Consider the following 19,308-nt stretch of genomic DNA (forward strand, 5'->3'; position numbering starts at 1 on the left):
TCACATGATGGGTCACATGCTGCACTGGCCAATCACAGCCATGCCATAAGTAGGCATGACTGTGATCAGTTCCCAGTCACAGTAGTAAAACGAATGGCGATTGGCTGCCGTGCAGCGCTCCAAAACAAACCCGAACTTCGATCCCGAACCCGGACTTTTTCCAATTATTCGGGTTCGGGAGCAAAAAAAACCCAAAGTCCATACCGAACCCGAACTTTACAGTTCTGGTTCGCTCAACCCTAATAATAACCTTTCTAATTCTAACCAAAGTTTGTGCCAAGACTGCCTTTCTTTGATGGAATTTAAATCAGCAAGCAGCAGTCTGGTGAAGGACGCTCCCATAAGATCCTTTTTGTCAATGGTTTCAGGTATTACACCCCATATGGTAAGATGTACTTTCCTCATTAGCTGTCACTTACATTCTCAGCTGATGGGGTGGGTGCAGTCACTCTAACATGAACTTCAAAAGGTCTACCACAGGGTTCACGAGTCCCTCCTGGACCCTGACACAATAACCAGTTTACATTCTTTCCAACCAGGTGACTGGGTCATTGTAAAGAAGCTTGAGGAGCGAGACCATGACCAGCCACTGCAAGAAGCTGCTCAACCACACCAAAGAATTGAGGAGTATCTTTGTTTATTTATATTTTTTGTTTAGTAAATTTTAGCAAGGGTAATGATGAATAGATTATTGTTTAAAGTGTATTCCCCCTCTAATGCAAGAGGTTCATGCGTGCTGGTGAAGCTGTCCCAGCATCTTATGTCGCGGCCAATCATGAGGATCTGATGGCGCGAGAGAAGGTAAGAATGGCAGGGACAGCTAGAAGGGAATTGTTCACCAACCCCGACCAGGTCTGCGCATGGTTTCCTGCATGTACAAGGTGGAGGCTTGAGCTTATGATACGATTGAACAATTTCTTATCTATTGTGGATGGGATGTTCATTTAAACTGTTGAAGCCAGAGCTATAGCTAGTGAAGGTTGGAATCCTTTTAAGGGTTTGAGAAACTTTGGGGATTTTTTATTTTCCATGGGATCGTGGTTGAAGGAAGTAGAAATATATATACTCATGTCATTTTGTTTCTATTCCTTCTATATGTCATGATGAGGTGCTCCTGTTGCCTGATTGGACACATGACCAGAGCCTGAGCAGATGGTCACATCTTCCTCGATGAGATGCCCCGACGCCCAACCCACATACAAGTGACAGAGGATCCCAGACCAACCGGCAATTACTACAGCTCACCATGTTATCTCTCCTGAAGAACAGAGTCTACATGTCAAGCGTGTGTTTTCATTTTTATGGACTCATATGGACTGTAAGGACTTATTCATTTCCAGGTGTAAGAAGAAGATCAAGATTCATTGAAGGACACATGGGAGCATATGACAAAGAGGAGGAACTGTTGTGGAAATGTTATGAAGATGTATTTAATATGTATTGTCATAGTGTCGCCCAGTGTTAGTACTCCAGCAGCCCACTCTAAAGAGCTGACTAGGGCAGACTGAGGCTGGTTGAGTCCCGTCTGGTAGTGGAAAACTTCTTGAAGTTGGAGAGAGGTGTTTGCAGAGTGGGGATATGTCCGCCAGCAGAAGAGCCCCTGTGCATTGCACAGACATTCGTCTGAGGGGATATGTTCGATCTGCAAGGACATTGTCGGTTATAGGCGGATGTACACTCTTGTCTCTGCTGTGTCTGATCAGCACATGTCGAGATTCGCACATGTCGAGATCCACAAGGAACGGTACTATAATCGGGGTATGCATTGTTCTCTGGAACAACGCAGAATAAGGATTCCTATCAGCGGAAATATGGGAGTCTTGGGGTTGTTATGGTCAGAGACGGAGTCCATGTTTGAAAGCCATGCAGCTTCTTTTGTTTGGCTTCCAGGTAGAGGTTCATTGGTTGTTTGTATTAACTCATCCTTTTGGAAGGATTTCCTGTGATGTCATTTCCCATTGAGGAAGCGATTCTCTGCTGGAGCCATCACTTCCTGTTTGTCAATGTTTTTCTGATGTTATGAATAAAAAGCCAGGCACACTGGTCGCTGGTCAAAATGTAAAAGGAAAAGAAGGGCGCACCGACCTAGTGCATTACCAATGGCTAGGTTTAATTAAAATTGTATAAAAAGTCATGAATACTCACAAACCAAGTTAAAAACAAGCATAAACATCACTCCATCAAAGGGATGGATGCCTCCGAAAGGTCTCCTACTGGAACCAAACAGCCGGAGAGTCCAAACTACATAGATTACAGCTACGGCTTACGTGTTGCGAGGACGAAGCCTCTTCCTCAGAGCCAAAAGTAATAGTCTGGGGCAGGCATGCTGATGGAGCTAAGACGTAAGCTATGGTGATGTCTGTTTACTTGGGGATATACGGCAAATAGAGTTGTAGGTAAGATGCATTATATCATTAGACAGAATGTGTACTTATTAGCACAGGAGATGTGGTGTGGGCATAGCGTACAGCCTTAGCTCCATGACACCCATGGTTTAAATAGATCCTAACCTTTCAAATTTTCTTTATCTAGGGCAGGGATATGCAATAAGCGGACCTCCAGCTGTTGCAAAACTACAAGTCCCATCATGCCTCTGCCTCTGGCTGTCAGAATCTTGCTATGCCCCATGGGACTTGTAGTTCTGCAACAGCTGGAGGTCCGCAAATTGCATATCCCTGATCTAGGGCTTCCATTTATGCATGCAACACATCCTGTGTTTGGTTTCTGCGAGTCATGAAATCAGGTTTTATATTTAAAGGGGCAATTTCTGGATCTGGCATTATTGTCATTTCAAACATTTCTGGAGCGAGTAAAAATACCTTTTTCCAGATTTTTCTTTATAATAGAACAATTCCACCGCATGTGTATATATGTTCCTTGTTCTGAACAGCCACAAAAGCAGAGACCTGCATAATCAGGCGCGGATTTAGCTATTGTAGCAGGAACCAAATACCAGCGCGAAAGTACCTTGTAGGTGGTTTCAATATCTATCACATTAGGAGAAAAAGATTCGATATTGGACCAAATCGCAGACCATTCTGCTTTATCTATAGTTCGATCAAGATCTTTTTCCCATTTAACTACATAAGATGGTAATTTAGTTTTTAGCTTCCTGCCGAGAAAACCGGTCGTCTGTATGCTTACCTGTCCGAAGGTAAACCCGTGCATGCTCGATAAGCCTTCGCCGCATGCGTGGTAGCATACAAGGCATGGTGTGAGGTGCAGCAAGATGGCAGTGACGGCATTGAATGTGACGAGCGCTGGCTTGTCGTAGTCGATGACGTCACCACGTTCTTGCCAATTTAAAAGATGGGCGGTTCTTTTAAATGGCCGTCTGTACACAGGGCTTGGCAAGGCAAGCTTGCCAGGAATCCCGTCAGGAAAACCAACGTTTTATTCCTGACGAGATTGCCAGCCATGTGTACAGGGCTTAAGCCTGAAAAGATCTGGGATAAGTCAATGCTGGATAGAAAGCTGGGTTTTTGAGAAAAGTGGATTATGTTTGGATTTCAGACCATGAGAGATTTTGAGTCTATCCCAAATAGATAAAGATAGCTCAATTGCCGCTACTGTGCCCATCAATTTCTGCCAGTGTGCTCATCAATTGCTGCCAGTGTGCTCATCAATTGCTGCCAGTGTGCTCATCAATTGGCGCTACTGTGTCCATCAATTGCTGCCATTGTGCCCATCAATTGCCGCTACTGTGCCCATCAACTGCCACTACTGTGCCCATCAACTGCTGACAGTGTGCCCATCAATTGCCACTACTGTGCCCATAAATTGCTGCCAGTGTCCCCATCAATTGCTGCCAGTGTGCCCATCAGTTGCTGCCAGTGTGCTCATCAATTGCCGCTACTGCACCCATCAATTGCTGACACTATGCCCATCAATTGCTGCCAGTGTGCTCATCAATTGCCACTACTGTGTCTATCAATTGCTGCCATTGTGCCCATCAATTGCCGCTACTGTGCCCATCAATTGCCGCTACTGTGCCCATCAACTGCCACTACTGTGCCCATCAACTGCTGACAGTGTGCCCATCAACTGCTGACAGTGTGCCCATTAATTGCTGTTACTGTGCCCATCAATTGCTGCCAGTGTGCCCATCAATTGCTGCCAGTGTGCCCATCAGTTGCCGCTACTGTGCCCATCAAATGCTACCAGTGTGCATCCCCCGCCCGCCCTTACCTTGTCTCGGTGGGGCAGTGGGTCACTGCGGTGTCCTTCATGCTCCTCGATGTCTTCTCCCGTCCTCTCTTCACGTCCTCTAGTATGATTGGATGCCTGATAGGCGTCCAATCACAGCACCTGTCTTCCAGTCAATCAGGTGAAAGGTAACAGACCTGAGCACCTGATTGGCTGAGAGGTGGTTCAGTGTTAGAAAAGCGAATATTCATTTGCTTTCTTATCACAACGCTGAGTGAACTGCCATGTTCACCATGGCGCCTACGGCTCTAATCAGGTTCTTCCAAAAAATACCACGCCGCTGTAATTCAGGCTCCCGGCGCCCGAAAATGGGGGCGGGTACCTGAATAGGGGGTGGCAGCGGCAACCATAGATAGATTCATGCAATGCATGAATCTGTCTATGGTGATAGAGAGATGGCGGGGGAGAGGGGACGGCGCCCATGCGCCACTGGTTGAGATAAAAAGTTCAGTCTCAGTGTGTACTGTCCATACAGAGTTAAGCAGAGTAATAACAGGTTATAGAAACTTTACAAGAAGGCCCCAAGAAAATAGAGAAGTGAGCAGCCATATCGCAGATGAGGTTTAAGATTTGAAAATGTTTAAGTAATGCACTTAGGAGATACACATTTGAATGTAAGCGGCTCTTTATCGGGAGACACTGTTCGAGAATCGAGGATGGAAAAGGATCTGGGGGTCCTGAAAGATGACAGACTCAGCAATAGCATTCAATTCCAGGCTGTAGCAATCAAAGCTAGTAGACTATTGGTATTCATTAAAAAGGTATTTATAAATAGAAAAACATTGGTGTATATCGTGCTGACATATATCTAATAGCAGCCAGCACAACACTAAGACAAGTGTAAATCAAGGAATAAGTAAAAAGTGAAATTATGTGCAGCACTCAAAACAAGGAAATACATATGTATACAAACTAATGTACACTGTGCAATGACCACAGAAACTAATAATAATGAAAATGAGATGTGAAATTCACACCCAAACTAAAGTCCAAACTAAAGTCCATGTGCCATCATACAAAAGTTGTTTTAAAACATAAACAGTCTTTAATCACTACAGATAGAAAGACGGCTACAGCACAGACCTGAATTGCCTGGGAGGGCATCCCTGGACGTCCTTCCGTGCTCGAGCAGCCTGTGTGCCCCCTGCAGGGCGCGCGCTGCGTGCTCTGTGATCAGCGAGTCTATGAGCCAATGACAGCTGATCATGTGATGTAAACAGAGCCGGTAATCGGCTGTTTTTCTCTCCTAACGCTGATAGCATGAGGAGAAAAAAATTGGGGACATCGGTCATGATGAAGAGAGCCACCTGCCAGTGACCACCAGCACCACCTATCAGTGCCCACAGTGCCACCCATCAGTACCCACAGTGCCGCCCATCAGTGCCCACAGTGCCACCCATCAGTACCCACAGTGACACCCATTAGTACCCACAGTGCCACCCGTCAGTGCCCACAGTGCCACCCATCAGTGCCCACAGTGACACCCCTCAGAGCCCACAGTGTCACCTATCAGTGTCACCTACCAGTGTCACCCATCAGTGTCCAATATCAGTGCTCATCAGTGTTACCTACCAGTGCCCATCAGTGCCACCTATCAGGGCCCCATTAGTGCCCCCATCAGTGCCACCCATCAGTGGCCATCAGTGCCACCTTATCTGTGCCTATCAGTGCCGCCTTATTTATCCCTATCAGTGCAGCCTTATCTGTGCCTATCAGTGCCACCTTATTTGTGCCTATCAGTGCTGCCTATCAGTGCCCACCAGTGCTGCCTCATCAGTGCATATCAATGAAGGAGAAAAATTACATGTTTGCAAACTTTTATAACAAACTATGAAACGTGATTTGTTTTTTAAAACTTTTCCATGCTTTTTTGTTTGTTTAGCAAAAAATTAAAACCCCAGCGGTGATTAAATACCACCAAAGGAAAGCTCTATTTGTGTGAAAAAAATGACAACAATTTCATTTGGGTAAAGTGTTGTCATTTAAAGTGTGTCAGCGCTGAAAGCTAAAACATTGGCCTGGGCAGGAGGGGGGTTTAAGTGCCCATGAAAGAAGTGGTTAAATAAACGGTGAAACCAAATTGTGTAACTAGAAGTGGGATTCAATGTTGAAGTGAGGGCCAATAAAAGTTAGTGAGGAGGCTTACCGGAGTGAGAGGACTCAAATGGGCATGTGCTACCAACCCCAGATGCTGTCTCTTTAGACTGTCAGAACCATTGATGTATCTCGGCATAGAGCATACATATACCGTCAGAATGTTTATACTGAACTAAAAATATTATTGTATGTATGGAAATATGTAAATCTGTGCTTTGGGAGATATACACTTTTCCTACAATACAAGATATCTAAAATTCTTTTATCCGTGCTATTTTGAGGACAAGCAACACAACTGAATATTTAAAATATATATATATTTATTAACTAAAGATATAGTGCAACAATTAAAATCAGGTACAATTCGTGATAAAACAAATAATTGATATGCTTCTACAATCAGAGATAAGCGATGGTTGAATGTTCAGATAATAATTACATTATATGACAAGGTATATTCATAGCTCTTATTTAAATCATCCTGGTATGTTTAAAACCTTCTTTTAGCTCATAGTGACATAACCTTGACATTGTGTTATTCTTCTCAATACCAAAAAGATCTCTTGTTACTACTTATTATATGTGTACAGAATAAATGTTATATTGTACACAAGCTTTGCAATGCAAACAAGCTTAATTTTAAACTTAGGAAGAATTTATTTTCACATACCTCATTCTAAAACCGATTTACCATCGTTGACACTTAGCTTTACAAAGACAAACGTAATGTGTATGTCTTTAATATTTGGAATACAATTATCTCATACTGCAGTTAGAAATAACCAACTCCCAAATTATTTTTGCCAAGTATATTTAAACGGTCTTAGTTGTGTGTATGTGAAAACCTCCAAATTACCAAAAGGTAAATAATCAAGATTATACATTACCAGTATGTAAGAGTTCTTTCTGTTTTGAGAAGTGAGAGCCCTAATGAAGGATTCTCTTTGAACTATTGTTACATGTTTGCGGTCAATGTCTGCCTTCCAGCTTCCTTCAGAGATCAGCTCCCATCAGCCTCGCGATCCCCTCAGCCTAGCCATCTTCTCCCAAAGATCCTCTAGTCATCACAGCATCTCCTACAGATCTCAGCTTCCCTCTCCCATCACAGCTCCCCTCCTGTCCTGTTTAATCACATTTTATCTCCCCAAAGAAGTGGGTGTGTATTTCACTATCACGTGACTGACAATGTCACATGATGCTATGTTATGTCAGCTGCCCTTAGCAACCAAGGATATGGCTATCTTGAACCATGCCAATATTAACCTGTAGGGGCAAGTGGTGTCTAAAGAATAATTCCTAATTTTAGGGTCATTCGTGGTCAGTAATGATTTACGGTCCCCTTTGACCCCTGGGCTTGGTATAACACCATAAATTGTTTTATATGTCAAACAATTGTCAGACATCTTGGCTATTCGATTGCATCTGTATTTTGATTGAGATAAGGTTTTTGGTCAGCACAGATGCTTCGGGAAGTTTCTTTGAATTAATGCCGGAATGTGATCAAAGCAGTCTCTAATACTTTTAAGCTATTATAGGATCTTATACCTGGGACCCTAGTAATGTCTATGTATTAAACAGGTTTATATATGAATTACTAATACACATATATTGTTAAGGCATTATAAAGAAACAATACTATTTAAGATATAATACGATAGCTTATTATTGGGATTGTGAATAAGCCTTTTTTTTTGTTCTCATAGTACAAAGACCCCCTACACAGCTTGTAACAGTTTGTGCTCATCAGACCCTTATCTACAGATGCCAAACCTTCAAATTTATGGTCTGGGATAAAGATACAGAAGAACAATGCCTTCTTGTAAGGCAGAAAACCGCTGTATAGATCCAAAAATGGCTTTAGTATTTTTCATCATATATATATGGATAGGAACACTACGAAAAATATACTTGTGCAACTTTATATGTATTCTTTTAACCCCAAATGTTCTGACAAGACGAAACGCGTCTGAGAGAGCCATGCTGATGTCATTGCGTTACCCACAAACTTCAATTTTAAGCGATTGATCCACTTTCTAAGCGTGAGTGTTTCCAATTTTCTTTTAATACATTTTACATTTATACGGATTCACACTATGTGGAGTATTTTCTTTTTTGGTCATGCTATTTTCGAACACTTGAGAGGATTTGGTCTGAAAAGTTGGCAGCTTCTGTAGACCGCTTCTTGGTGACATCTCTTGACCAATTGGATCGCCTTACAACTTCTTGATCTGGAACCCAGACGTGGAGGTCCCATGTTTTGGTGGTTGCACCATAAGCCTTGTTGACTCACTGAGCATATGCCCATTTGAGTCCTCTCATTCCGGTAAGCCTCCTCACTAACCGGTGGTGGTTCTATTGTCTGTGTCCTCACCTCAACATTGATGTCCCACTTCTAGTTACACAATTTGGTTTCACCGTTTTTTTAAAGACTGTTATGTTTTAAAACAACTTTTGTATGATGGCACATGGACTTTAGTTTGGGTGTGAACTTTTCATCTCATTTTCATTATTATTAGTTTTTGTGGTCACTGCACAGTGTACATTAGTTTGTATACATATGTATTTCCATGTTTTCAGCGCTGCACATAATTTCACTTATTAAAAAGGTATTTACTCACGAGATAAATCTATAATTCTACCACTTTACAAAACAAAAAATGTTTCAGAAAGTGAGATAAATCAATAAATCAAATTCGTTTGTTTAATTATGGTATTACAATTCTTGCTGTCTCTATCCAGGGCACAATGAGAAGTAAAGGAATCTTTATATGCGCCTCCTTATTCTGCACTGTGACTTTTCTGATGGTGAGATGGTTCATGTGCCTTGACCCAACACCAGCCGGAATGCTGCTCCCCATAATGAGGCAGTCAGTAACCCTGTTAAATGACACTCACACTTATCATCTCAACCTAGCCAGGTTTGAGGCGGAGTTCCCCTACCTACAGAGTTACCGTTGCACACTCATCCAGGAGCCAAACCAAGAGGAACAGGAAACAACCAACCAAAAACTGCTGATCTTGGCGGTTAAATCCCAACCCGGTGCTGGGACAATGAGGTCAGAATTGCGAAAGACTTGGGCTAAAGAGAGAGAGATAAACGGATACAGAATTGAACCGATATTCTTGTTGGGAAAGACAGATGTGGAAGAACATATGGAAATGTCCAAACGTGAGAGCCAAGAGTACGGTGACATTTTACAATGGGACATGACCGAAGGACACCATAACTTGTCCTTGAAAGAACGCTGCTTCTTGGAGTGGCTGTATCTGAAGTCACCACAAGTGGATCACATTTTTAAAGGTAAGAGAGGAGCGCCCAGACTAGGCACACTAAAATATTTACAAATTTCAAACAAGCACTTTAAAACAACTTCTCATTCACTTCTGTTATTATGGACATTGTGGAGTAATTCATCTTCAAAATTCTTAACAGAGGCACTGAAATCTTAGCTCTATTGCTTTTACTTTATATGGAAACAGAATGTTTTCAGCCTGCCAGTCCTGTACACTTCTACTCTACACAGTTGGTATTTTCATGCTGTTAGACACCAAATGAAACCAAATTTAGAATCTTTGTTACAACCTTTAAAGAACTTCACATTACAAGCAACCAGGGAGGTCAGTGACAGCTTGTTTTAAATATCTTTCACTGCTTATTAAAGCAGACATTAACTACACTGAGCATTGGCAACTTAAAGTGATATTAAAGTCTTGTTTTTCTCCTTTAAAAATAACAAACATGCTATACTTACACCCTCTGTGCAGTGGTTTTGTACAGAGCAGCCCCAATCCTCCTCTTCTTGGGTCCCTCGGCGGCACTCATGGCCCCTCCCTCCTGCCGAGTGCCTCTACAGCAAGCAGATTTCTATGGGGGCACCCAAGCTGAGCAGTTGTTCTGTGTGTCCATTTTGGCACATGGAGCCTCAGTTCAGCCCCGCCCCTTCTCTCTCCTCATTGGCTCACTGACTTTGAGTGACAGCAACGGGAGCCAATGGCACCTGCTGCTGTGTCTCAGCCAATCAGGAGGGAGAGTCCCAGACAGCTGAGACTCTCATGCAACATCGCATAGAATGCAATAAGATTAAAAACCTTCTGCCTTTAGAACCACTTCTCCCTGCCCCTCCCTCCCACAATATAAATTAACAATATATATATATATATATATATATATATAGCTCTTTTTTTATCTCCTGCTTGTCATGCCCCAAGCTGTCATTCTTAATGACAATGACTTTTCCTGCTCACTTAGCCTCTGTCAGGTCACCTGTGGCCAGGTGACACATGCACCCCGTTGGGGTCAGGGATGCACCACAGTATTGCCGACTGCTGCAATTAGAGAGGAAGCGTGAACCCAAGATCGCCCAGGGCGCAGAGTCTAAGACCCAGCTTTGTGTTCACCAGAGCCTCTAGTGGTGAGGATGGCCTTTGCCGCAGCTGGATCCAGGTTGCGACCCCTGGGATCCCCTAGGTCACGCTCCACAGGGACAGAGGGGAAGCAGCAAGCAGGACAAGCGGCAATGATGGGTAAGCCGAGGTCAGGGCAACAGGCAGACAAGGGTAACCGAGGACAGGCAAAAGGTCAGGATCACAGGCAAACAGGAGAAGTCAGGGACGAGCCAAAAACGGTACACAGGAAGATAATCATAGCACAGTGCAGACAGGAACTAAAGCTAACCACACGGTTGAACAGCAAAGCAGACTAGCAGTGCAGTGGTTAATATAGGCTTCCTGGGATGGCCTAGGGTAGAGCAATACAGGGAGGAAGGTGATAAAAGACAGCCAGAAGGAGGGTCAGGCCTCTAATGAACACATGGAGATCAGGTAAGCTGCCAGACTTTATTGCATATCCATGACAGCCTCCTTAGATTACCCCATTACATATCCCTGGAGAGATTGCGGGGTAGGACTCACAGCAGCCATAAGTGAAGCTACGTTGGGAGAACAGTTCCCATTCAACCCTGGCCGTGCTCGCCCCCCCCACTCAGAGGCATTCCATGCTGGCCAGAAACCATTTTCCACTCGCAAAAGGCAAATAGGCGAGTGGAAAATGTGAGGGCTGCTCTAGAGTTAAAACTATAATCCTGACATTTTATAAAACTCTGGTCTGGCCACATCTGGGGTATTCCATCCAGTTCTGGTCACCAGTCCTTTAGAAGGTGTTCTGCCCTCACTATATGTGGCTGAGGTATAATTAGACAGACAGCAAACTCTCCTCCCTTAACAACTCATTGAGGCAGGCGCAAGATCCTTTTTTCAAGTTTTATTGCAGAGTAAAACTAAAATAAAAGAAATAACATACAATCAGTATACACAACATACAGTCCTAACACACTAGTCTAACTAGTAAAGTAAAGAGATTATGAACATACCGGCGATGTTTCCATTAGGCTGACAGAATTTCAGCTGAATAGGTGTGGAGTTCTCTAGAGAAGGCGCATTGATGAAGAAGGAAGATGGCTACTGGGGGCTGTCTCCCAGACCTCATGGTATAGTCCACAGGAATTATGGGAAGCTACAGTGGCTTTTAAGCAACAATCTCTATCCACCTTCAGTAAATTATTCACAGATACTAAGTATGTAAAAGAGCCACTAGATGGAAATATTACCATTTACTTTACATCTACCGTGTTTCCCCAAAAATAAGCCTGGGTCTTATATTAATTTTGGCAACCAAAAACACACTAGGGCTTATTTTCGGGGTAGGGCTTATCATGCTATATGCTGTCTTTTCTCCCCCTGCCTGTCAGAAATACCCTGTGGAACTGTGTAAAAGTGCTTGTAAATTCCTAAAATTCACTGCACCACATATTGCAGAATGTGTATGTCTCCAATTCAATTTTGCCACATACTTCTTCTAGTGCTGGGTGCATCTGTAACCCTTTGAAGCTCTCTTCCCCTCTTCAAGCACTGCAGAGGGAGGGTGGGCCCGAGATCCCCCGCTGACAGCTTGCAGAAGAGCAGAGCAGCCTGACATCAGCTGAGCGCTGCTCGGCGATTCCGTTGCCCGTCGGAGGCCTTATCCCAGCTCTAAGGAATGCAGAGATCGAGATCCCCCACTGGGAGGAGAGGAGAAGAGGAGAGCAGCGTGAGATCAGCTGAGAGCAGTGGGAGGTCAGCGATATACCAAAACGTATTTGGCACAACTAGAACACACACACACAGTCTACACTATGTAACACTGTAATATAGTGGACTCTAGTATTTCACCTGCACTTTATACCAGGACTTATTTTAGGGGTAGGGCTTATATTGCAGCCCTTACCGAAAATCGGGGTAGGTCTTATTTTTCGGGGTAGGTCTTATTTTCAGGGAAACACGTATTAGCATATTCAACAATTAAACAAAAGCACAAAAGAAACACTTGCTGAAGGCTTAACAGACGGGATGTGCTGGAGCTTGAGAGATTCCAAAGAAGGGCAACTAAATTAATAAGGGGACTGGAGGACCTCAAATACGAGGAGCTACTACAAGAGCTATATTTATTCTCGCTGGAGAAAAGACACTTGAGAGGGGACATAACAGTGTTTACAAATTTCTCAATGGTGATCCCAGCATAGGAAAAAAGCTTTTCAGTCATAGGGGGTGTGACGAACCCAGGACTATGTCCGCCATCAATGCTTCCTCTGTCCAGAACCAGCACTATCCAAGACTCTTTAGCCCACCCAGTCACCATCCGCAACACAGTGTAGAGTGGCAAACAACAACTCATTTATTTTCACACATGGACACAACAGATAAAATAACTCAGAGACTCTTTACCCCCACCCTAGGAAAACCGGGTGGGTTAAACTGTCCGATAACAATAGACACACAGGTCAGGTGTGTTCAAACTTCTCATCAGTAAACACTGCTGGAAGAGCCCCCCTCCCTCTTTCCTCACAGCAAACACACTTACACATCCCATAATAGTTGAGGTAGACAGCCACAATAGAACAATAGAATACAGTCACACCCCAAACAATCACAGCAAAGAGTACACAACAGCATGAGACAACACACAATATATACATACTGTATATACTCGAGTATAAGCCAAGTTTTTCCAGCACATTTTTTTTGTGCTGAAAATGCCCCTCTCGGCTTATACTCGAGTCAACTTTTTGCGCCTGATCTCCCGGACTTTGGGGACCTGGTACAGGCCAACTTGGCACACATGTAGCCCCACTCTTTCTCTACAAGTGGGCAAAGTTTGTTGTCCGGGGGACCTACGGCCGGGGATCACCGTTTTTTCAAAGCCGGGCACCCCTTCCATAGACTCCCATGTTAAATGGTAATTTCTCCGGTGACTTTAGGGACCCGGTACCGGCCGGTAGGTTACCTGGCTCACATGTAGCCCCATTTCTCCTCTACAAGTGTGCAACGTTTGTTGTTTGGGGAACCTATGACTGGGGAGCATCGATTTTTCAAAGCCGGACACTCCTTCCTTAGACTCCCATGTTAAACGTCAGTCTAGTCATGGACACAGTGAGGCATGGGCATAGTGAGGCATGACCACAGTGAGGCATGGACACAGTGAGACATGGGCACAGTGAGGCATAGACACAGTGAGGCATGGACACAGTGAGACATGGGCACAGTGAAGCATGGACACAGTGAAGCATGGGCACAGTGAGGCATGGACACAGTGAGTCATGGACACAGTGAAGCATGGACACAGTGAGGCATGCACATGGACACAGTGAGGCAAAGTGAGGCACAGTGAGGCATGCAGATGGACACCCTAGGCTTATACTCCAGCTAATACGTTTTCCCATTTTTTTGTGGTAAAATTAGGTGTCTCGGTTTATATTCGGGTCGGCTTATACTCAAGTATATACGGTATATACAACATTGAGTCTGACTAGCACAGATCATAGTGGGGTTCTCATACACCCTGTGCCCCTAGAGACACAGGGTGATGTACACATAAGAGGGCCTGTGGAAGCTGGACACAGAGTTTCGAGAGCTCTCAAAGGTAAGCTGAGTTGCACAAACCCCCCACCCAATGTGACCCCTGTCACAGGGGGTATGAGAGGACACTGGGCCACACAATGAGATTGAAGGAGAAGCGGTTTAACCTTAAGAAGCACAGGAGTTTTTCACTGTCAGGGAGGTAAGAATGTGGAACTCTCTTCCACAAGTGGTGGTGGTAGCAATGATATTTTTAAAAAGACTCTTGGACGAGCATTTTAAAGAACACAATATACAGGGATATGGGAAATTATTATTGACACCGACTCATGTACACATACACAGGTTGAACTGGATGGACTGTTGTCTTGATTCAACCTTACCTAGTATAAGAGGCAGACAGCCACAATAGAACAATAGAATACAGTCACACCCCAAACAATCACAGCAAAGAGTACACAACAGCATGAGACAACACACAATATATACATATATACAACATCAAGTCTGACTAGCACAGATCATAGTGGGGTTCTCATTCACCCTGTGCCCCTATTAGAGACACAGGGTGATGTACACATAAGAGGGCCCGGGGAAGCTGAACACAGAGTTTCCAGAGCCCTCCAAGGTAAGCTGAGTTGCACAAACCCCCCACCCAAAGTGACCCCTGTCACAGGTTGAACTGGATGGACTGTTGTCTTGATTCAACCTTACCTACTATGTACAGTGGGGATCGAAAGTTTGGGCACCCCAGGTAAAAATTTGTATTATGGGCATAACGAAGCCAAGGAAAGATGGAAAAATCTCCAAAAGGCATCAAATTACAGATTAGACATTCTTATAATATGTCAAAAAAAGTTAGATTTTATTTCTATCATTTACACTTTCAAAATTACAAAAAACAAAAAAATGGCGTCTGCAAAAGTTTGGGCACCCTGCAGAATTTATAGCATGCACTGCCCCCTTTGCAAAGCTGAGACCTGTCAGTGTCATGGATTGTTCTCAATCATCGTCTGGGAAGACCAGGTGATGTCAACAAAAGGTTTTAAATGCCCAGACTCATCTGACCTTGCCCCAACAATCAGCACCATGGGTTCTTCTAAGCAGTTGTCTAGAAAACTGAAACTGAAAATAGTTGACGCTCACAAAGCTGGAGAAGGCTATAAGAAGGATAGCAAAGCGTTTTCAGATGTCAATATCCTCTGTTTGGAATGTAATTAAGAAATGGCAGTCATCAGGAACAGTGGAAGTTAAAGCAAGATCTGGAAGACCAAGAAAAATATCAGACAGAACAGCTCGCAGGATTGTGAGAAAAGCAATTCAAAACCCACGTTTGACTGCACGATCCCTCCAGAAAGATCTGGCAGACACTGGAGTTGTGGAACACTATTCCACTATAAAGAGATACTTGTACAAATATGGTCTTCATGGAAGAGTCATCAGAAGAAAACCTCTTCTACGTCCTCACCACAAAAATCAGCGTTTGAACTTTGCAAATGAACATATAGACAAGCCTGATGCATTTTGGAAACAAGTTCTGCGGATCGATGAGGTTAAAATAGAACTTTTTGGCCAGAATGAGCAAAGGTACGTTTGGAGAAGAAAGGGCACAGAATTTAATGAAAAGAACCTCTGTCCAACTGTGAAGCATGGGGGTGGATCAATCATGCTTTGGGGTTGTATTGCAGCCAGTGGCACAGGGAACATTTCACGAGTAGAAGGAAAAATGGATTCAATAAAATTTCAGCAAATTTTGGATGGTGACTTGATGCCATCTGTGAAAAAGCTGAAGTTAAAGAGAGGATGGCTTCTACAAATGGATAATGATCCTAAACACACCTCAAAATCCACGGGGGATTACATCAAGAGGCGTAAACTGAAGGTTTTGCCATGGCCTTCACAATCTCCTGACCTCAACATAATTGAAAATCTATGGATAGACCTTAAAGGAACAGTGCATGACAGACAGCCCAGAAATCTCAAAGAACTGGAAGACTTTTGTAAGGAAGAATGGGCAAAGATACCTCAAACGAGAATTGAAAGACTCTTGGCTGGCTACAAAAAGCGTTTACAAGCTGTGATACTTGCCAAAGGGGGCAGTACAAGATATTAACTCTGCAGGGTGCCCAAACTTTTGCAGACGCCATTTTTTTTGTTTTCTGTAATTTTGAAAGTGTAAATGATGGAAATAAAATCTAATAGCTGGATTCACGTAGGGTGTCCTAACTTTGCGGCGGCGTAGCTTAGCGTGTTTACACTACGCCGCCGTAAGTTAGCTAGGCAAGTACATGATTCACAAAGTACTTGCCTGCTAAGTTACGGGGGCATAGCGTAAATGCGGCCGGCGCAAGCGCGCCTAATTCAAATTCGGCTGAGGGGGCGTGTTTTATGATAATTAGGCTTGACCCGACGTGATTGACGTTTTTTTGGAACTGCGCATGCGCCGTGCGCCTACATTTCCCAGTGTGCATTGCGGCTAAGTCCGCCGCACGGGCCTATTGATTTCGACGTGGACGTAAACGACGTAAATCCCTATTCACGGACGACTTACGCAAACAACGTAAAATTTTCGAATTTCGAAGCGAGAACGGCGGCCATACTTTAACATTACTATTCCAACTCGTTGATGGAATAACTTTAGGCCTGATAAAGCGTTACGGAAACGGCGTATTTGTACTGCGTCGGCCGGGCGTACGTTCGTGAATCGGCGTATCTAGTGATTTACATGTTCTACGCCGACGCAATGGAAGCGCCACCTAGCGGCCAGCCTAAATATTGCACCCTAAGATAGGACGGCGTATCTAGTGATTTACATGTTCTACGCCGACGCAATGGAAGCGCCACCTAGCGGCCAGCCTAAATATTGCACCCTAAGATAGGACGGCGCAAGCCGTCCTATCTTAGATAGGTTTAGATAGGTTTAAGTGTATCTCTGTTTGAGAATACACCTAAACTTAGGTGGGCGCAAATTCCGAGTTAGGTCGGCATATCTACGCCGACCTAACTCTACCTGAATCCAGCTATAACTGTTTTTTGACATATTATAAGAATGTCTAATCTGTAATTTGATGCCTTTTGGAGATTTTTCCATCTTTCCTTGGCTTCGTTATGCACATTAATACAAATTTTTACCTGGAGTGCCCAAACTTTCGATCCCCACTGTAACTATTTAACTATAATATATATGGTCAGTGATCTTCAAACATAATAAGTAACTTTTTCCTCCCTACAGTTGACGAAGATGAATTTGTGAACCCAGACGTGATTGTACAGTATATTACAGAGTATGGATCCCCAGATACAATTCATGGTTTTTACCAACATAGGCCACTTGTCATGCGTGAGACCAAATACAGCATCACAAAGACTCTGTACCCTCAGAAACGTTATCCAGGTTTTGTCTCCGGTGGCGGTTTTCTGTTCCCAGGAGCCTCAGTGAATGGTCTCTACATGGCCTCCCTGCTTTTGCCTGTATTCCCATTGGACGACGTATATTTTGGATTTCTCACTGTGGCGGCTGATCTAAGCATTCGACATGACAGTCGCTTCTACGTGGACGGATTAGAGTACGATGTGTGTAGGTACAAAAAAGCACTGGTGGTCCATGGCATTGATGAAGAAAACATGGCGCGGATATGGCAGGAAGTACAGAGTGGCGAATGCCCCAAGGTCGAAAGTCACACCAAGCTGACAGACAGACGTACAGACATGGAACTGGCACAAACCGGGGAAATAAACATTCCTCAATACGAGGACTAAAACACATCTGACTGAACGTTGGAGGCTAAATAAAGGACATATTTTTTCTTTTTTATATTATTAATTAATTATGGAAAGGCAATTTTGGAAGGTCCTTATGAGCCCCATATTGTGACATTGTTATTGCACTTTTTTTTTAAAGGTGATAGTTGGCTGAGCAAGTATGGTGTCCGATGTTGGGGCACTTTGCTGGATAAGATCTCTAAATGACGTAGATACTGAATTTCCTCAGTGCCATTATATAGGACAACTATCATATTTTGTATTTATTTTATTTTATTATATATTAAAATGTATTAATCTATTTGTGTCGTTTAAAAAAAGAAACAAAATAGGTATGGAATACCCCATTGTTCAGTAAGGGATGCTTTGCTTGCTCATCTTTTGTGCAATGTGGTTGAATTATTTTTTGGGCTTCTTTCGATATCCATGTGAAGTAAAAATGTTGCAATACTATGCACTCTATTGTAACCTATATAGCTATTGCATATATGTATCAATTGTATATCCCTATAATTGCTAGACTATCAGAGTATGCTAGGCCTAATGATATAATGTTAGCTATGAAGACAGGCACCTTTGCTTAGTAATCAATGTTTCATTTATTTCCCAAGAAAATAGGAATATCACAAACTAAACAGCAGGGCCCAGATTCACAGAGAGCAAGCCGCCGTAGAGCAAACACCGTACGCCACGCCAACGTAGCGCGGAGAGGCAAGCATTGCATTCAGCAAGCCAGTGCTCCCAACGCTGCGCCAGCGTGGCGTAGGTTTCGAAGGCGCACGCCGGCGTAGGTGGAAGTGGGCGTGACCCCATGCAAATAATGGGCCGAGCGCCAGACAGGTACGTATCACAAACTGCGCATGCGCCATGACGTGGACGCATACACAGCACCCCCCTGCGCCTGCTCACAACCACGCCGGCACAACTGTCTAAGCTACGTCGGATCACCGCGTACACCGTGAACATAACGTACGCCCAGCCAGACACACGTCCAACGCACAATACGCCGGCTTGTGTTCCCTGGTGCAGACCTGTGCATGTCTGTTGCCGGGTTGCACCTCTTTTATGGGGAATAACTTTACGCCGGACGTACAAGTTACGCACATCTCGTGTAGCATGCGCCGGGCACACGCACGTTCGTGAATCGGCGTATTTTGATCATTTGCATGTTTGAATGGCTAATCAATGGGAGCAGCCCCATGCGTCCAGCCCATATGTGCGCCCACACTATGCCGGCGTGTGCAAGCTACGTCGTTGAGGTGTAGCCTGTTTTTAGGCGCATGTTGGTTCGTGGGTACGCCGGCGCACATTTACACTTACGTTGGTGCAACGTGCTATACGTCGGTGTAAGTG

At 43.9% G+C, this 19,308-nt stretch overlaps 1 protein-coding gene across 1 annotated transcript; it reads left to right on the forward strand.

Moving 5' to 3' along the window:
• Positions 1-6,767: 6,767 nt before the first annotated feature.
• On the forward strand, positions 6,768-18,406 carry LOC120933670 (beta-1,3-galactosyltransferase 5-like). The gene is made up of 2 exons (XM_040347004.1): positions 6,768-9,604; positions 17,426-18,406. The coding sequence occupies exons 1-2, from the start codon at positions 9,049-9,051 to the stop codon at positions 17,950-17,952; spliced, it is 1,083 nt and encodes a 360-aa protein (XP_040202938.1). The 5' UTR covers positions 6,768-9,048; the 3' UTR covers positions 17,953-18,406.
• The last annotated feature ends 902 nt before the right edge of the window (positions 18,407-19,308 follow it).

The sequence above is a fragment of the Rana temporaria genome, chromosome 3, assembly GCF_905171775.1.
Source record: "Rana temporaria chromosome 3, aRanTem1.1, whole genome shotgun sequence".
Lineage (NCBI taxonomy): Eukaryota > Metazoa > Chordata > Amphibia > Anura > Ranidae > Rana > Rana temporaria.

Excerpts from the sequence above, each read along its gene's own strand:
- LOC120933670 (XM_040347004.1), top strand. The coding sequence starts at position 9,049 with ATGAGAAGTAAAGGAATCTTTATATGCGCCTCCTTATTCTGCACTGTG. Across the intron at positions 9,605-17,425 it reads AGTGGATCACATTTTTAAAG|TTGACGAAGATGAATTTGTG; the intron begins GTAAGAGAGGAG and ends TCCTCCCTACAG.